Raw genomic sequence first — 20413 nt, 5'->3', positions numbered from 1 at the left:
GAGTGATTCTGGAAAAAACAATATATCCATAATTAAATAAATATAATGAATCAGTAATAAATCCTTGTGTCTCTCAGTGTGTGTGTGTGTGTGTGTGTGTGTGTGTGTCAGCAGCCCGAGGCTAACAGCACGTTTCCCTCACACATAGAAGTGAATAAGGAACACAGGACTCTCTGAAGCTCTGCTGCTGCTGCTCCCTGAAGACCAACGAGCATCAGCTTCAAACGACACACAGAGATGATTTGGCTTCTGCTCTGAGCGTCTGTTCTGCCCCACATGGCACAGAGAAACACTGCTCTGAGCGTCTGTTCTGCCCCACGTGGCACAGAGAAACACTGCTCTGAGCGTCCGTTCTGCCCCACGTGGCACAGAGAAACACTGCTCTGAGCGTCCGTTCTGCCCCACGTGGCACAGAGAAACACTGCTCTGAGCGTCTGTTCTGCCCCACGTGGCACAGAGAAACACTGCTCTGAGCGTCCGTTCTGCCCCACGTGGCACAGAGAACACTGCTCTGAGCGTCCGTTCTGCCCCACATGGCACAGAGAAACACTGCTCTGAGCGTCTGTTCTGCCCCACGTGGCACAGAGAAACACTGCTCTGAGCGTCTGTTCTGCCCCACGTGGCACAGAGAAACACTGCTCTGAGCGTCTGTTCTGCCCCACATGGCACAGAGAAACACTGCTCTGAGCGTCTGTTCTGCCCCACGTGGCACAGAGAAACACTGCTCTGAGCGTCTGTTCTGCCCCACGTGGCACAGAGAAACACTGCTCTGAGCGTCTGTTCTGCCCCACGTGGCACAGAGAAACACTGCTCTGAGCGTCCGTTCTGCCCCACGTGGCACAGAGAAACACTGCTCTGAGCGTCTGTTCTGCCCCCACGTGGCACAGAGAAACACTGCTCTGAGGCGTCCGTTCTGGCCCCACGTGGCACAGAGAAACACTGCTCTGAGCGTCTGTTCTGCCCCACATGGCACAGAGAAACACTGCTCTGAGCGTCTGTTCTGCCCCCACGTGGCACAGAGAAACACTGCTCTGAGCGTCTGTTCTGCCCCACGTGGCAACAGAGAAACACTGCTCTGAGCGTCCGTTCTGCCCCACGTGGGCACAGAGAAACACTGCTCTGAGCGTCTGTTCTGCCCCACATGGCACAGAGAAACACTGCTCTGAGCGTCCGTTCTGCCCCACATGGCACAGAGAAACACTGCTCTGAGCGTCTGTTCATCCCCACGTGGCACAGAGAAACACTGCTCTGAGCGTCTGTTCTGCCCCACGTGGCACAGAGAAAACACTGCTCTGAGCGTACCGTTCTGCCCCACGTGGCACAGAGAAAACACTGCTCTGAGCGTCCGTGTCTGCCCCACGTGGCACAGAGAAACACTGCTCTGAGCGTCTGTTCATCCCCACGTGGCACAGAGAAACACTGCTCTGAGCGTCTGTTCTGCCCCACGTGGCACAGAGAAACACTGCTCTGAGCGTCTGTTCTGCCCCACGTGGCACAGAGAAACACTGCTCTGAGCGTCCGTTCTGCCCCACGTGGCACAGAGAAACACTGCTCTGAGCGTCCGTTCTGCCCCACATGGCACAGAGAAACACTGCTTGCATGAGAGACCATGTGGGGGAGGCTATTGACTCGTGTTGGTGTGTTGACTCCCTCACATGATCCCAGTAAGCAGTCAACAACAGTAGAGATTGTTTACAAAATCAAAGGTAAAAAATGTCATTTATATCAGAATATTATACCTGTTTTATTTTCTATACGATCAGGGTTCAAATAAAGACACATCGTGCCTCGTAAACAACAACAACAACAACTGCACTTTTTAAGCTGTATTTTATCAGAGGAAGTGGTGGTTGTTTATCAAGTAGATGAGATAAATCCGTCTGCTTCCTGTCTCACCTGCTCAGGTGTTCAAAGGTTAATGACTCGCTGATAAGGACTCTTTAAAGTAGAGACACTACATACTGATATACACCTGAACATCAGCAGGAGAGAACTCTTTAAAGTAGAGACACTACATACTGATATACACCTGAACATCAGCAGGAGAGGACTCTTTAAAGTAGAGACACTACATACTGATATACACCTGAACATCAGCAGGAGAGGACTCTTTAAAGTAGAGACACTACATACTGATATACACCTGAACATCAGCAGGAGAGGACTCTTTAAAGTAGAGACACTACATACTGATATACACCTGAACATCAGCAGGAGAGGACTCTTTAAAGTAGAGACACTACATACTGATATACACCTGAACATCAGCAGGAGAGGACTCTTTAAAGTAGAGACACTACATACTGATATACACCTGAACATCAGCAGGAGAGGACTCTTTAAAGTAGAGACACTACATACTGATATACACCTGAACATCAGCAGGAGAGGACTCTTTAAAGTAGAGACACTACACACTGATATACACCTGAACATCAGCAGGAGAGAACTCTTTAAAGTAGAGACACTACATACTGATATACACCTGAACATCAGCAGGAGAGAACTCTTTAAAGTAGAGACACTACATACTGATGTGAGTTTTAACTTCTTAATAGTTTTATATTGATATTTATTTATTTACTGATGATGAGCTGACAACAAATCTTTAATTTAAAGGAAATCTCCTCGTAAATAATGCAGAATCCATTAAAAACAGTTAAAGAGTGAATAAGATATATATTACATGATATTAAATGTATATTACACAACTTATCAAATACTTAGAGTCCATTTTAATAGAGATATACACATTTGGAAAGTACCATACAGTAAGGTAACGTTAAGACAATATTCTAAAATCTCGCGAGGTTTGGCACTACAGTGAGACGTGAGATTTCACCTTAGTGTCAGTTAATGGAAATAAATGTAAACTTTAATTAATGAGTAAATTACAGTTTTAGTGAACTTTAGGCCACATTTACAGATCTTACATAACGTTTTGTCCGACATTTTCCTCACACACACACACACACACACACTCACACTCACACACACTATATCCATGACACACGCACACACACACACACACACACCAGAATAACTCACTTTAGAGCCCCGTTAACGGATCTTTAACGTCGGTTAACTCACCGGTAACTCGACTCCAGACGGTTGTTGTTGTTGTTTGTGTTGTTGTTGTTGTTGTTGTTGTTGTTGTGGAACAGCTGTGAGACGGGGGTTTTGGGAGCAGAAGAAGAGAAAGTAGAAGAAGTTGGAGCAGCAGAAGAAGAAGGAGCTGCCGTCAGAAGATGAGGTCATCGCGTTAAAAATAAAGCCATGTCGTCATCGCTTCAGACTGCACGCGCTCTCTTAAAGGCGCAGGCACCGTGTGAGCCGAGAGGAAGTAACGGCTTTAAAGGGGAGGTTTAGAGTCAGGAAATACAGAGATTTCATGTAAAATAATAAGTAAATATAGAAAAATAAATAAATTATAAAACATACAAATTAATTCAAATGTAGCCGATAGAAAACCACTGTCTTAAAGGGGAAGGGGAGGTTTAGAGTCAGGAAATACAGAGATTTCATGTAAAAATAATAAAGAAATAATTAAGTAAATAAAGAAATGTGGTAAATATAATTAAATTAAAACACTTTTTTTTAAACTATTAGTTCAGGAAATGAATAAATGGTCAGGCAAAAATACTGACAGAAAATAAATACTTTTATAATGATAAAATAATACATTTATTTATTTATTTAAAAACGTTTTAAAAACTTAATTGAGGAAATTAAAAATAACATAAATGGGCAAGAAAAAATACTGACGAAAATGAAATGCTTTCAATGTTAAAAAATAATAAATAAATAGATAAACTTCTTAAATAGTGAAGATGTGAACTGAATAAACACACCTCAAAGAAATGATTAAAGATCCCGAAACAAATGACTGTAACATTGTACACATCCCATAACCATGTTTTAATAGTATTTGTATTTTATAGTACTTTAAAATAAATGTATTGTCATTTTTTGATTTTGTATTTCTATTGTTCTCCTTTTTAATATTATTAAATATCTTTATTGTGCGCAAACACTGAGGATAAATCCTTGTAAATAAACACTTTTAGCACTTTCTGATATTTCCTGAATGCAAAGTTGAATTGTTGTTCTTTGCAGCGCTGAGATTCCTGCAGGACGGAGAACAAAGGTAACGTGTCCTCATTCTGGAGCGATCGTCCTCTGCATGGCTGCCTCACAACGAGGAGGCAATTACAGCCTCTGCAGAGAAGAAGAGACTGAGCCCCAGAGGTCTGCAGGAAGTACCAGAGGGTTCTAAAGGTCACCTAGCATGCTATTTGTAGGCAATAGGTCTCAGCAGTGGTGACTGGTCATTAGGGGCAGGCGGGGTACAGCCCCACCAACCCTTAAAACTCATCTGTTCAACATTGCCTTCCAACAATAACTCACTCCCCCCCCCCCCCACTTCCATTTCTGCCCCCTGTTTTATGTTTATGTTTTATGTCTTGTCCTTGTATGTTTCTTTGTAAAGCGACCTTGAGGTTATGAAAGGCGCTATACAAATTCAAGTTATTATTATTATTATTGTCAGCAGAAAGTATTTCAAATAATAATTTTTTTTAAATACAAAGAAAAATACATGTTAAAAAATATTTTAAGATCCTGTTTAATCATCTGATTCGTCTGTACATTGCTGTTTTAGTCTGTGTTCTTCTAATTAGTGTCTACAGTGTGCCTATTGAGCCGTGTTGAGCGACGTGGGTCAAGCCCCTCTCTCTGCTGTCTCAGTGAATGGGTGCTGTAAAAACTGCACTGCGCATGCTCAGAGTCTTTTTCTATTCAATGTGTGCGGCGACAAAATAATCACCATAGGGGCACTGTGCTGACATACCCACCAAACGTCATCTCATAATTCAGAGAGCTGATTGGCTGTAAGTACGTGTGCCGCGAAAAGTGTGGTTGTTTGTGAAGAGGAGACGAGAGAGAGCAGCGTATAGCGATTACAATCACACGGAAAGAAAGTGAAGGAAGTTGACCGTCTAAGTTCATTTGATGTCATATATTTTCCTAATGTTCAGGTGGGTATTTAGGGTCGTTTTACAGGGACATGATCAAAGGGTCAAACTCTGAGAAAATAAATTGGAGAGAAGAAAGAGATGTTCTGAAGAGCTGATGTCCTCTGAAGGAAAGCGCTGAGCAGAAGAAACTGAAAGCATGCAGAGAGTTTCACCGTTTATTTGATTGAACATAGAAAATAGTCTCTGTGATCTCTGTTGATATCTGATCTCAGGTCTGTGTGCAGGGCTTCATTTATTCACATGTTCTCATCATTATACGTCTCTCTCCATGTTCCCTCATTATATTTAACCTGATTGACCTCTTCATATATATCAGACCCTTCCTCTCCAATTACACTTTCTTATCAATTCAGACAAATGTTTAAATTCATTATTTAAAATTAATATTCCTTTGGTTTAAAACGGAGAAAAACTCTTTTCAAATAAGCAAAAAAAGCTAAATTGTTATAAAATAAGCAAAATCCTTAATATGACTAAATTCAGCAAAAGTTTTAAGAACAGAGTTTTGGTAAATTCTTATAAAACAAACAAAAAACTGTTTAAGATAAAAAAATAGGTACAAAATAAATGTTTGATCATTTGTCGAGAACAAAATCTAACCTGAAGTTTATTTAACTACAAAACTCAAATCTTCCTAAAATCAAGCAAAAACTCTAAAATGCTAAAGTCAGACATTTTGAGAAAAGGTCGGACATTTTGAGAAAAAGTCGGACATTTTGAGAAAATGTTAAAATGTTGAGAACATTTTAAAATTGAGAACATTTCCAAAAAGTATCTCTGAGCAGGGGCTGAATGATCCTATGCTTTATATGATGGGATCAGCTAGATATATGTGAGTGTCGGGAGCATTATATATATCTATGGTCGGGAGGAGCTGCTACTCTTCCTCTGCAGGAACAGCCAGGTTCACTTCCTGCAGCTCCATGTCCTCCTGTCTGTCAGGCTGCCCCCTGGTGGCCTGCAGAGGCATGACAGCCAGGTTCACTTCCTGCAGCTCCATGTCCTCCTGTCTGTCAGGCTGCCCCCTGGTGGCCTGCAGAGGCATGACAGCCAGGTTCACTTCCTGCAGCTCCATGTCCTCCTGTCTGTCAGGCTGCCCCCTGGTGGCCTGCAGAGACATGACAACACAGAGGTGACTACCTGCTCCTCTTCAGGCCCACATCACAGTCCTCTGAACACATGCCTACCTTGCAGACGAAGTAAAGGCCGCTGGCCAGCAGCAGAGTCAGCAGCAGAACCATCAGCAGGACGACGGCTCGGAGGATCAGAGGTGGGGGATCTGAGGGGACATCAGACATCACAGCATGAGGCCAGCAGTCCCACTAACTGCACTCTGGAGGCTTTCAGATGTTTCCCAGAGTGGGACCTCTTTAAAAAGCTCTCAGTGAGAGACAGGTGAGAGACAGACAGGTGAGACACAGACAGGTGAGACACAGACAGGTGAGAGACAGACAGATGAGAGACAGACAGGTGAGACACAGACAGGAGAGAGACAGGTGAGAGACAGACAGGTGAGAGACAGACAGGTGAGAGACACACAGGTGAGAGACAGACAGGTGAGAGACAGACAGGTGAGAGACAGACAGGTGAGAGACAGACAGGTGAGAGACAGACAGGTGAGAGAGAGACAGGTGAGAGACAGGTGAGAGACAGACAGGTGAGAGACAGGTGAGAGACAGACAGGTGAGAGACAGACAGGTGAGAGACACAGGTGAGAGAGAGACAGGTGAGAGACACAGGTGAGAGACAGACAGGTGAGAGACAGACAGGTGAGAGACAGACAGGTGAGAGACAGACAGGTGAGAGAGACAGGACAGGTGAGAGACAGAGTGAGAGAGAGACAGGTGAGAGGACAGGTGAGAGACAGGTGAGAGACAGACAGGTGAGAGACAGGTGAGAGACAGACAGGTGAGAGACAGACAGGTGAGAGACAGACAGGGTGACAAACAGACAGACAGGTGAGAGACAGACAGGTGAGAGACAGACAGGTGAGAGAGAGACAGGTGAGAGACAGACAGGTGAGAGACAGACAGGTGAGAGACAGACAGATGAGAGACAGACAGGTGAGAGACAGACAGGTGAGAGACAGCCAGGTGAGAGAGAGACAGGTGAGAGACAGACAGGTGAGAGACAGACAGGTGAGAGACAGACAGGTGAGAGACAGACAGGTGAGAGAGAGACAGGTGAGAGACAGACAGGTGAGAGACAGACAGGTGAGAGACAGACAGATGAGAGACAGACAGGTGAGAGACAGACAGGTGAGAGAGAGACAGGTGAGAGACAGACAGGTGAGACACAGACATGATCCTCTTCCTGTGAACACTGAGCTCACCTGAGACAGTGACAGACAGACAGACAGTGACAGACAGACAGGTGAGAGACAGACAGGTGACAGACAGACAGGTGCACACTGAGCTTACCTGAGACAGTGACAGACAGATGACAGACAGACAGGTGACAGACAGACAGGTGACAGACAGACAGGTGCACACTGAGCTTACCTGAGACAGTGACAGACAGACAGTGACAGACAGACAGGTGAGAGACAGACAGGTGAGAGACAGACAGGTGGACACTGAGCTTACCTGAGACAGTGACAGACAGACAGTGACAGACAGACAGTGACAGACAGACAGGTGACAGACAGACAGGTGAGAGACAGACAGGTGCACACTGAGCTTACCTGAGACAGTGACAGACAGACAGGTGACAGACAGACAGGTGAGAGACAGACAGGTGGACACTGAGCTTACCTGAGACAGTGACAGACAGCAGACGGCTCTCAGAGGAGAAGTTATGAGAGCGAACCAACAGGTGATAAACACAGCTGTAGTTTCCCTGGTGGGCGGGCTCTGCAGCCGGGAACAGGAAGTGGGCGCTGTGATTGACAGCTGGCTGGGTGTAGTTGTGAGTGGAGGAGCTGAGCAGGAAGGAGCCTCCTGGGTACTGAGGCTGGATGGAGCAGCTGATGCTGAAGGTGGAGCCTCTGAGCACCTGGAACCCCTGCTGCTGGGACCCGGAGACCCCGTACATGGAGGAGGACACAGAGATGTTGGGCTGAAGCAGCAGGTCTGTAGACAGGTGAGAGACAGACAGGTGAGAGACAGGTGAGAGACAGGTGAGAGAGAGACAGGTGAGTGAGAGACAGGTGAGAGACAGACAGGTGAGAGACAGGACAGGTGAGAGACAGACAGGTGAGAGAGAGACAGGTGAGAGAGAGACAGGTGAGAGAGAGACAGGTGAGAGACAGACAGGTGAGAGAGAGACAGGTGAGAGACAGACAGGTGAGAGAGAGACAGGTGAGAGAGAGACAGGTGAGAGAGAGACAGGTGAGAGACAGACAGGTGAGAGAGAGACAGGTGAGAGACAGACAGGTGATAGAGAGACAGGTGAGAGACAGACAGGTGAGAGAGAGACAGGTGAGAGACAGACAGGTGAGAGAGAGACAGGTGAGAGACAGACAGGTGAGAGAGAGACAGGTGAGAGAGAGACAGGTGAGAGACAGACAGGTGAGAGACAGACAGGTGAGAGACAGACAGGTGAGAGAGAGACAGGTGAGAGACAGACAGGTGAGAGAGAGACAGGTGAGAGAGAGACAGGTGAGAGAGAGACAGGTGAGAGAGAGACAGGTGAGAGACAGACAGGTGAGAGACAGACAGGTGAGAGAGAGACAGGTGAGAGAGAGACAGGTGAGAGACAGGTGAGAGACAGACAGGTGAGAGACAGACAGGAGAGAGACAGACAGGTGAAAGACAGACAGGTGAGAGAGAGACAGGTGAGAGAGAGACAGGTGAAAGAAGACAGTAGAGAGAGACAGGTGAGAGAGAGACCGGTGAGGAGACATACAGGTGAGAGAGAGACAGGTGAGAGACAGACAGATGAGAGAGAGACAGGTGAGAGAGAGACAGGTGAGAGACAGACAGGTGAGAGACAGACAGGTGAGAGAGAGACAGGTGAGAGACAGACAGGTGAGAGACAGACAGGTGAATGAGAGACAGGTGAGAGACAGACAGGTGAGAGACAGACAGGTGAGAGAGAGACAGGTGAGAGACAGACAGGTGAGAGACAGACAGGTGAGTGAGAGACAGGTGAGAGACAGGTGAGAGAGAGACAGGTGAGAGACAGACAGGTGAGAGACAGACAGGTGAGAGACAGACAGGTGAGAGACGGACAGGTGACAGACAGACAGGTAAGAGACAGACAGGTGAGAGACAGACAGGTGAGAGACAGACAGGTGAGAGAGAGACAGGTGAGAGACGGACAGGTGAGAAGAGACAGGTGAGAGACAGACAGGTGAGAGAGAGACATGTGAGAGACAGAGACAGAGGTGAGAGACAGACAGGTGAGAGACAGACAGGTGAGAGAGAGACAGGTGAGAGACAGACAGGTGAGAGACAGACAGGTGAGAGACAGACAGGTGAGAGACAGACAGGTGAGAGACATACAGGTGAGAGACATACAGGTGAGAGACAGTGAGAGACAGGTAAGAGACAGACAGGTGAGAGAGAGACAGGTGAGAGACAGACAGGTGAGAGACAAACAGGTGAGAGACAGACAGGTAAGAGACAGACAGGTGAGAGAGAGACAGGTGAGAGACAGACAGGTGAGAGACAGACAGGTGGAGAGACAGACAGGTGAGAGACAGACAGGTGAGAGACAGACAGGTGAGAGACAGACAGGTGAGAGACGGACAGGTGAGAGAGAGACAGGCGAGAGAGAGACAGGTGAGAGACAGACAGGTGAGAGAGAGACAGGTGAGAGACAGACAGGTGAGAGACAGACAGGTGAGAGACAGACAGGTGAGAGACAGACAGGTGAGAGAGAGACAGGCGAGAGAGAGACAGGTGAGAGACAGACAGGTGAGAGAGAGACAGGTGAGAGACAGACAGGTTGAGAGACAGACAGGTGAGAGACAGACAGATGAGAGACAGACAGGTGAGAGACAGACAGGTGAGAGAGAGACAGGCGAGAGAGAGACAGGTGAGAGACAGACAGGTGAGAGAGAGACAGGTGAGAGACAGACAGGTGAGAGACAGACAGGTGAGAGACAGACAGATGAGAGACAGACAGGTGAGAGACAGACAGGTGAGAGAGAGACAGGCGAGAGAGAGACAGGTGAGAGACAGACAGGCGAGAGAGAGACAGGTGAGAGACAGACAGGTGAGAGAGAGACAGGTGAGAGACAGACAGGCGAGAGAGAGACAGGTGAGAGACAGACAGGTGAGAGAGAGACAGGTGAGAGACAGACAGGTGAGAGACAGACAGGTGAGAGACAGACAGGTGAGAGACAGACAGGTGAGAGAGAGACAGGTGAGAGAGAGACAGGTAAGAGACAGACAGGTGAGAGAGAGACAGGTGGAGAGACAGACAGGTGAGAGACAGACAGATGAGAGACAGACAGGTGAGAGACAGACAGGTGAGAGAGAGACAGGCGAGAGAGAGACAGGGAGACAGACAGACAGACAGACAGACAGACAGATGAGAGACAGACAGGTGAGAGACAGACAGGTGAGAGACAGACAGGTGGAGAGACAGACAGGTGAGAGACAGACAGGTGAGAGAGAGACAGGTGAGAGACAGATGAGAGAGAGACAGGTGAGAGACAGACAGGTGAGAGACAGACAGGTGAGAGACAGACAGGTGGAGAGACAGACAGGTGAGAGACAGACAGGTGAGAGAGAGACAGGTGAGAGACAGACAGATGAGAGACAGACAGGTGAGAGACAGACAGGTGAGAGACATACAGGTGAGAGACAGGTGAGAGACAGACAGGTAAGAGACAGACAGGTGAGAGAGAGACAGGTGAGAGACAGACAGGTGAGAGACAAACAGGTGAGAGACAGACAGGTAAGAGACAGACAGGTGAGAGAGAGACAGGTGAGGAGACAGACAGGTGAGAGACAGACAGGTGGAGAGACAGACAGGTGAGAGACAGACAGGTGAGAGACAGACAGGTGAGAGACAGACAGGTGAGAGACGGACAGGTGAGAGAGAGACAGGTGAGAGATAGACAGGTGAGAGACAGACAGGTGAGAGACAGACAGGTGAGAGACAGACAGGTGAGAGACAGACAGGTGAGAGAGAGACAGGCGAGAGAGAGACAGGTGAGAGACAGACAGGTGAGAGACAGACAGGTGAGAGACAGACAGATGAGAGACAGACAGGTGAGAGACAGACAGGTGAGAGACAGACAGATGAGAGACAGACAGGTGAGAGACAGACAGGTGAGAGACAGACAGGTGAGAGAGAGACAGGTGAGAGACAGACAGGTGAGAGACAGACAGGTGAGAGACAGACAGATGAGAGACAGACAGGTGAGAGACAGACAGGTGAGAGAGAGACAGGCGAGAGAGAGACAGGTGAGAGACAGACAGGTGAGAGAGAGACAGGTGAGAGACAGACAGGTGAGAGACAGACAGGTGAGAGACAGACAGATGAGAGACAGACAGGTGAGAGACAGACAGGTTAGAGAGAGACAGGCGAGAGAGAGACAGGTGAGAGACAGACAGGCGAGAGAGAGACAGGTGAGAGACAGACAGGTGAGAGAGAGACAGGTGAGAGACAGACAGGTGAGAGACAGACAGGTGAGAGACAGACAGGTGAGAGACGGACAGGTGAGAGAGAGACAGGTGAGAGAGAGACAGGTAAGAGACAGACAGGTGAGAGAGAGACAGGTGAGAGACAGACAGGTGAGAGACAGACAGATGAGAGACAGACGGTGAGAGACAGACAGGTGAGAGAGAGACAGGCGAGAGAGAGACAGAGACAGACAGACAGACAGACAGACAGACAGATGAGAGACAGACAGGTGAGAGACAGACAGGTGGAGAGACAGACAGGTGAGAGAGAGACAGGTGAGAGACAGATGAGAGAGAGACAGGTGAGAGACAGACAGGTGAGAGAGAGACAGGTGAGAGACAGACAGGTGGAGAGACAGACAGGTGAGAGACAGACAGGTGGAGAGACAGACAGGTGAGAGACAGACAGGTGAGAGAGAGACAGGTGAGAGACAGATGAGAGAGAGACAGGTGAGAGACAGACAGGTGAGAGACAGACAGGTGAGAGACAGACAGGTGAGAGACAGACAGGTGAGAGAGAGACAGGTGAGAGACAGACAGATGAGAGACAGACAGGTGAGAGACAGACAGGTGAGAGAGAGACAGGCGAGAGAGAGACAGGAGACAGACAGACAGACAGACAGACAGACAGACAGGTGGGAGACAGACAGGTGAGAGAGAGACAGGTGAGAGACAGGTGAGAGACAGACAGGTGAGAGACAGACAGGTGAGAGACAGACAGGTGAGAGAGAGACAGGTGAGAGAGAGACAGGCGAGAGACAGACAGACAGACAGACAGGTGGGAGACAGACAGGTGAGAGACAGGTGAGAGACAGGTGAGAGACAGACAGGTGAGAGACAGACAGGTGAGAGAGACAGGTGAGAGAGAGACAGGCGAGAGACAGACAGACAGACAGACAGACAGACAGGTGGGAGACAGACAGGCGAGAGAGAGACAGGTGAGAGAGAGACAGGTGAGAGAGAGACAGGTGACAGACAGACATACAGACAGGTGGGAGACAGACAGGTGAGAGAGAGACAGGTGAGAGACAGACAGGTGGGAGACAGACAGGCGAGAGAGAGACAGGTGAGAGAGAGACAGGTGAGAGAGAGACAGGTGACAGACAGACAGACAGACAGACAGGTGGGAGACAGACAGGTGAGAGACAGACAGACAGACAGACAGGTGAGAGACAGACAGGTGAGAGACAGACAGACAGACAGGTGGGAGACAGACAGACAGACAGGTGGGAGACAGACAGGTGAGAGATAGACAGACAGACAGACAGGTGAGAGACAGACAGGTGAGAGACAGACAGGTGAGAGACAGACAGGTGAGAGACAGACAGGTGAGAGACAGACAGACAGGTGAGAGACAGACAGGTGGGAGACAGACAGGTGAGAGACAGACAGACAGGTGAGAGACAGACAGACAGACAGGTGACAGACAGACAGACAGACAGGTGGGAGACAGACAGGTGAGAGACAGACAGGTGAGAGACAGACAGGTGAGAGACAGACAGACAGACAGGTGACAGACAGACAGACAGACAGGTGGGAGACAGACAGGTGAGAGACAGACAGACAGACAGACAGGTGAGAGACAGACAGGTGACAGACAGACAGACAGGTGAGAGACAGACAGGCTGCTGCATTACTGTGATGATCGGACTGATGGTATTGCGGCAGTAATCTTTCAAACAAAGTGCCGCGAGGGACTAAACAAGAGAAAAACACTGTGGACGCGCAAAAAACTCAGTCTTTCCAACAGTATGCGTTTGACCTTTTATTTTCAAATCAAAAGTTCAATAGTCCTGGCTCCTCTGAGAGGTCCATTGACAGTCCAACCCAACATAGTTTTGACTGCATATGGGCCCCCGTCTACATCTAGGCCATCTCTGAAGGTCTTTCTGCCGAGGAATGTGGCCTCACCTGAAACATGTAATGATTACTGAGATTGATTCAGATGTGGACCTGTTGATTGGGACTAATGTTCCTGAGGCACTGGAGCCATGGGAAGTTATTCGGAGTGTAGACGGGGGCCCATATGCAGTCAAAACTATGTTGGGTTGGACTGTCAATGGACCTCTCAGAGGAGCCAGGACTATTGAACTTTTGCTTTGAAAATAAAAGGTCAAACGCATACTGTTGGAAAGACTGAGTTTTTTGCGCGTCCACAGTGTTTTTCTCTTGTTTAGTCCCTCGCGGCACTTTGTTTGAAAGATTACTGCCGCAATATTAAGTCAACAAAAATTGTCCTTCTCCAGTTCACTCCCCCTCCATCTATCACAAAGTGTGCAGGTAAAAGCAACCGGATATAACCGCAAACGTCACCACACCAAACCTTTGACACGCCCACCACCTATAGTGACTCAAAAACATGTACCGTAATAAACACAGAAACTACTACTTCAAATGTGGCTCCTACAGATGGGCTTACCTGAGCAGGTGAGATTCAGGAGGTAAGGAGAGGGAATTGATATCGCACAGTCCCTCAGAGCAGATCCAGAATGAAGACGGGAAGGTTTGATCACCCACACATCTCTCCCTGAGGACTCCTCTCTCCGTCCTACAGAAACAGCAGAGCCACAGTCGAGATCTCTGCAGGCGACTGCTGCTGTCTTCAGGTCCAGGTCCTCTCTAAGAGCACCCACTGGTCTCCATTCTCCCTCACCTCTCACCTCCAGGTCTCCCTCACAGCGACTCTCTCCTCCCACCAGCCTGACAGGCTCTGAACAGAAACAGGAGAGTGATCAGTAAAGGAAGAGAGTTCACAGAGAGGGGAAGCCCCGCCCCTTCCTGTGGACCAACATGAGACCTGATTACAGAAACACATGGATGCTCAGCGGAGAGAGAGCAGTCCTTTCTGGTCCTGTTTGAAGTGTTCCATGTTCAACACAGTCTGAGTCTCTGAAAGAGGATCCTTAACACGGCCAGACCTCAGATGTGGAACTCATGGAACAATTCAAACGCTATAAACTGTTCGTCTCTCGCCGCCGTACGTTTCCTCAGAAAATAAGTTCCCATGGGGACACAGGAAGGGGCGGGGCTTCCCCTCTCTGTCAGAACAGAATGAACCAATCACAGCTCCTCTCTACCTGAGCAGGTGAGGCTAACAGCTGTGCCAGGTGAGCAGGTGGTGTTTCTCTCTGAGGCTGAGCTACAGTCCAGGAGAGCAGACTCATGGCCTCCACACTGGAACTCTTTGGTCCCCATTGGAGCCTCCCCTTCTCCATAGAGCGCCCCCTGGAGGACTGAAGGAGCCCCGCAGCCCAGCTGCCTGCAGACCACCTGAGCATCCTGCTGGTCAAAGTCAGCCTCACACACTGAGGACCAGGACGGGTTAGACTGGTTAGACGGGTCAGAGTTCACCTCCAGTCTGCCTGAGCACAGACCAGTCCCCCCCAGCAGCCTGACAGAGTCTGCAGAGGACAGAAGGTCAAACAGAGGTCAAAGACACACCATCAAAGAGATGAAACTATATTTCAGATTCAAACTGAACTCAGTTCCAACATGAGTTGATGATGAACAACAGAACACATGTTGATAAGAACACAGACTGCAGGTACCCTCACATCTACATCTGATACCCTCTAGCAAGTGGTCTCCATTAGTGAACCCTTCCCCTGTGTCTTCAACAACACCTCCTCCTCTGCAGACCCTCCTGCTGTGAGGACGATGGTTCTGGCCTCTAGACGGCCCCTGCTGTGAGGACGATGGCTCTGGCCTCTAGACGGCCCCTGCTGTGAGGACGATGGCTCTGGCCTCTAGACGGCCCCTGCTGTGAGGACGATGGCTCTGGCCTCTAGACGGCCCCTGCTGTGAGGGTGATGGCTCTGGCCTCTAGACGGCCCCTGCTGTGAGGACGATGGCTCTGGTCTCTAGACGGCCCCTGCTGTGAGGACGATGGCTCTGGCCTCTAGACGGCCCCTGCTGTGAGGACGATGGCTCTGGTCTCTAGACGGCCCCTGCTGTGAGGACGATGGCTCTGGTCTCTAGACGGCCCCTGCTGTGAGGACGATGGCTCTGGCCTCTCCCCTCTCACTCTTTTGAAAACTCTGAACATGGATTCTTGTGACTCTGTAAATGAGTGCTATATTTTCCTCCTTCCTCTGCGGGGTCTGCGGGACGTCCTACGTTGTGTTTGCGCCGCGCTGCGACTATGTGAGCTCGGTCCAATCACAACAGGCCATTTCACGTTGGCCTGTAGTGATTCATTCGTACACTGTTCATCATTTGTTATTTGGGTTTGTGTATTTTTAAATTGTAAAAACAAGAAAATGAAAACAATAAATGAAAATGTCATCGATGATGTCACTGATGATGTCACTGATGATGTCACTGATGATGTCACTGATGATGTCACTGATGGGCTTACCTGAGCAGGTGAGATTCAGAATGAAGGGAGAGGAAGTTGATCGTGCACACTCCCTCAGAGCAGATCTAGACTGAGCACAGTCAGAGTCGATCTCCCACGCAGGTCTCTCTGAGGACTCCTCTCTCTCTCCCACAGAAACAGCAGAGCCACAGTCGAGCTCTCTGCAGGCGACTCCTGCTTCCTTCAGGTTCCAGAGAGAGCGAGCCCACACTGGTCTCCATTCTCCCTCACGTCTCATCTCCAGGTCTCCTGCACAGCGACTCTCTCCTCCCACCAGCCTAACACCAGGCTCTGGAGAGAAACAAGAGAGTCGTGTCCTTCATTGATATCAGCATGTTTTAATAATTAATCATTTATTCTATTAATACTTCCGAGTGATAATCAGATCATTAACTCCAGCTCTCTATAAACCAGTGGTGGGAAGTAATAAAGTACATATACTCAAGTACTGTAAGTACAGGTTTGAATTACTTTACTGGAGTATATCGTTGTATAATACTACTACATCACATGTATTCACAAAATGAGTTTGAGGACTTGGCAGGTTCATATTATTAATGAAACAACTATTGAATGATGAAGTTCTGTTATGGATAAAGATACCTGGAAGTATAACAAGTCATTAAAGTTCTCTCCACCTTTACCAGCTGCTACATTAAAAGTGATGTTCACATGAATGGATCATTGATTAGAATCCAGACTATAATATATCATTATGAAAGTAGTCAGACTGTATGAGTCATAATAATGATGGTACCTTAAGCATTATTTGATCCTAATACTTTGACCTGAGTACATTTCAATACCTGACTTGTTCTTGTAACAGTATTTCTACACTGTGGTATCACTTCTTTGAATCAAGTATAACATCTGACTACTTTCCCCACATCTATAAACTAATAGGACCTGAAACATGAAACATGTGATTAAGTGGAGCTAAAAAACAGTTCAATCAGAAAGCAGAACGTCATGGTTCTGTCATTTGAACCCTTTGGTGAACATGTGCAATATGGCTCTGTGTAGAATGAACCAATCACAGCTCCTCTCTACCTGAGCAGGTGAGGCTAACAGCTGTGCCAGGTGAGCAGACTCATGGCCTCCACACTGGAACTCTTTGGTCCCCATTGGAGCCTCCCCTTCTCCATAGAGCGCCCCCTGGAGGACTGAAGGAGCCCCACAGCCCAGCTGCCTGCAGACCACCTGAGCATCCTGCTGGTCAAAGTCAGCCTCACACACTGAGGACCAGGACGGGTTAGACGGGTTAGACGGGTCAGAGTTCACCTCCAGTCTGCCTGAGCACAGACCAGTCCCCCCCAGCAGCCTGACAGAGTCTGCAGAGGACAGAAGGTCAAACAGAGGTCAAAGACACACCATCAAAGAGATGAAACTATATTTCAGATTCAAACTGGACTCAGTTCCAACATGAGTTGATGATGAACAACAGAACACATGTTGATAAGAGCCGCGTTCACACCAAATACTTTCCTGTACTTAGTTCCGGCACTAAGAACCCCGGCGCTTTTAACCCCAGGGCACTTAGTACAGATCGCGTTCACACCGAAGTACTTTTCCCTGAGGGAAGATTACGCAAATGAGCCGCTGACGTCACTTCTTCTTCTTCTGCTTTGGCTTTACTGGCAGGCCACAAACCACTTCACGGCGAGTACAGTAGGTGGCGGTAAGCACCTTAAAGTTGTTTGCAATCCGCTACAAAACAAGAGAAGAAGAAGAAGAAAAACTTCCCGCGTATACTGTCTGTTGTTTACCTTCCGACCTCAGACATGATGGAGATGGAGTCGACTGAAGTTGTGCTGTTTGTGCTCATGTTATACAGCTTTGTAACTTCGTTAATGCGGCCAGAGCCTGAGCCTATTAGGCGTCCGACACAAATCCGGAGCCGCCACACGTCGAATGCTATAATCGCAAAGTTTCTTCAGCATCAAAGGCAGTTCAAAAGCTTTAGGAAAAGGATTGGCCGACGGAAAGCACACATGATTGCCATGTTTCACCGTAGGATGGCTGATACAGGATCTGTTTAATCGCCATGTCGGTTTTCTTTATTGCACTCTCAAGACATAACATTAAATAGAAATATTTTAAATGTAACTAAAGTGTCAGTTGTACATGTCAGTAAACATTGTCAATATAAAATAAAGTGTCAGTTGTACTATATAATAACAGTAATAACAATATAAAATAAACTGTCCCAGCTGTAGGGAGTCTCAGCAGCAAACCCACCTTTATTATATATCTTCCTGAGACCCACTGCATCCGTCTGCCATAAACACTATGCAAACATACATGTTAGTTTTTGGCCATAGTGGACTCCATGTTGTGTTGTGTGAAATGGGGGGGAATTAAAAGTTTAGGTCAATAATATTTAAAATGATATAAATTATCATATTTGTGTATGTGCCCCTGCCATTCCCCCACAAGGTTGCAACATTGATGATAAATAAATGACAAATAAAGCTTTGCCAGTTTATAACCGATGAAACATGATGGTATCAGAATAATCACTTACATGTGATGTATAGGATGCTACGGTCACTAAAGATAAAGTGTCAGGAGAAATAAGCTTAATCGCCATGTCGGTTTTCTTTATTGCACTCTCAAGACATAACATTAAATAGAACAATTTTAAATGTAAATAAAGTGTCAGTTGTACATGTCAGTAAACATTATATATAAAATAAAGTCATAACAGTAATAACAATATAAAATAAACTGTCCCAGGTGTAGGGATATTCTCAGCAGCATGCACACCTTAGTGCAACGTTGTGTGTCGTGTGTCAGTATTTACAAAAACTATACCAAATAAACTGTTATTAAATGCAGTTTGTCGCTCATCCTGCCGCTGCGCCGACGCTTCCTCATGGCGCAGCGCCCCACACTTCATCCTGGTGCTGCTGGCGCTCCATCTGCTGCTTGAACACTTCTGCCTGGCGCTCCATCGAGGTGAGCATCTTGTCCTCCGTTTCCTGGGCCTTGGTGAACAGCACCATCTGATCTCCACGCAGCGACTCATTCACCACGGCACGCCGGTCCTCCAACGCCTGGGCGGTGTCAAAGAAATTCGCATCCCGTGTCCGCTTTCCTAAGAGGGGAAAATAAGCAATATACAAGATCTGTTTTAGTCGCCATGTAGTTTTACAACATACTAGGAATGTGTTTTTTGTATTTTCACAAATAGAATTAAGGTTTCACAAATCTGAAACTGTGTTATAAAGAATCTTTTGACTCTCTGGGATAATCCAGTCCAGATTTGATGAGTCTAGGTATAGTGGTTTTAGATCAGGACCTGGTCTAATGTGGTCTAATGTGGTCTACATGTAAAAAAAGCACTGAAATCTCCCTTTTTTGTATTTTCACAAATAGAATTAAGGTTTCACAAATCTGAAACTATGTTATAAAGAATGTTTGGCCTCTCTGGGATAATCCAGTCCAAATAAATCGGCTATGCAGCGATTTAAGAGGTTCAAACACGGAGGATTGTTCCTTTTTGAAGAGTGCTTCATGTATGCTTGAACTTTGTTTAATGTTATTGAGGCAAGTTAAACATAAAATATGATGAATATTATGAAATAAACATGATTGTGAACATCAGTTCGATGCGTAACGTTCTTTCAAGACAAAGTACCTTTGCGTTTGGTTGCTGGTAAGGAGGACGAGGCGCTGTGATCTAGAATGCAAAGCTCGCTTGTTTCCAATCCCGAGAGTTGTCCATCCTCGCCTGAAACAGACGATTAGTGCCATGAGTTAGTGAAGCAAATTACAGAAACACTGCACAGTTATTCACAAGTCAAAACGTTTTCATAGCGGCGGAGAATATCTAGCTAGCTAGATGTAGCTAGCTCGGGGCCGGTGTTAGCCTATTATGGCTAGCATGGCTAGCTTGATCTACTGAGCAAATAAAAGTACATCTGAGACCATTATTGTGCAGATTAAAACCCCAGTGCATGTAGTTGATTTTACCTTCGTCGTGTCATCGTTGGCCACTGAATCCGCCGTTTGTAGTCCTGAGTTTCTTTATTTTTAGCCGGTGGGGCTGTGCACGATTCCCAGGTCGAGTGAAAGCTACTGAACTGGCTTCAGTAGCATTCCCTGGGTCGCGTCCTCGGCGTAGATCTCCAGAAGCGCCGACACCTCCTCATCATTTCTTGATGCTTGCCATAACTGCTTTCAAAAACTTTCAAAAACAAACACAACGCATGGAGCGTTGTGTTTTTGTAGCGAGGAAAAACAATGGCGTCTCCACACAACATTTTCAGAGTTGTACGGGCGTGGTTTGCAATTCGCCCAGCCAATCAGCACTGGGGCACTTTTGGGGCACTTTTCAACCCACAGAAAAGTACGCTCTCCCAGGCGGGCTCTAAAAATGGGGGTAAAAGTACCCGAGATTAAGTACGATTTTTGGTGTGAACGCGAATAAGGGGTACTCA

The 20413-nt window shown here is 47.4% G+C and overlaps 1 protein-coding gene across 1 annotated transcript; it reads right to left on the bottom strand.

The window, feature by feature from the left end:
• Nucleotides 1-5913: 5913 nt before the first annotated feature.
• On the bottom strand, nucleotides 5914-14620 carry LOC117492941. Its single transcript, XM_034143373.1, has 5 exons — nucleotides 14596-14620; nucleotides 14034-14324; nucleotides 7790-8107; nucleotides 6224-6315; nucleotides 5914-6144 (listed from the first exon to the last, which is right to left on the bottom strand). Exons 1-5 carry the CDS (start codon nucleotides 14618-14620, stop codon nucleotides 5914-5916), a joined length of 957 nt encoding a protein of 318 aa, XP_033999264.1.
• Between the last annotated feature and the right edge of the window lie 5793 nt (nucleotides 14621-20413).

Source organism: Trematomus bernacchii, unplaced genomic scaffold (assembly GCF_902827165.1).
Source record: "Trematomus bernacchii unplaced genomic scaffold, fTreBer1.1, whole genome shotgun sequence".
Taxonomy (NCBI): Eukaryota; Metazoa; Chordata; class Actinopteri; order Perciformes; family Nototheniidae; genus Trematomus; species Trematomus bernacchii.
The sequence above is the reverse complement of the archived record's forward strand: the minus strand, read 5'-3'. Positions and strand labels throughout refer to the sequence as shown.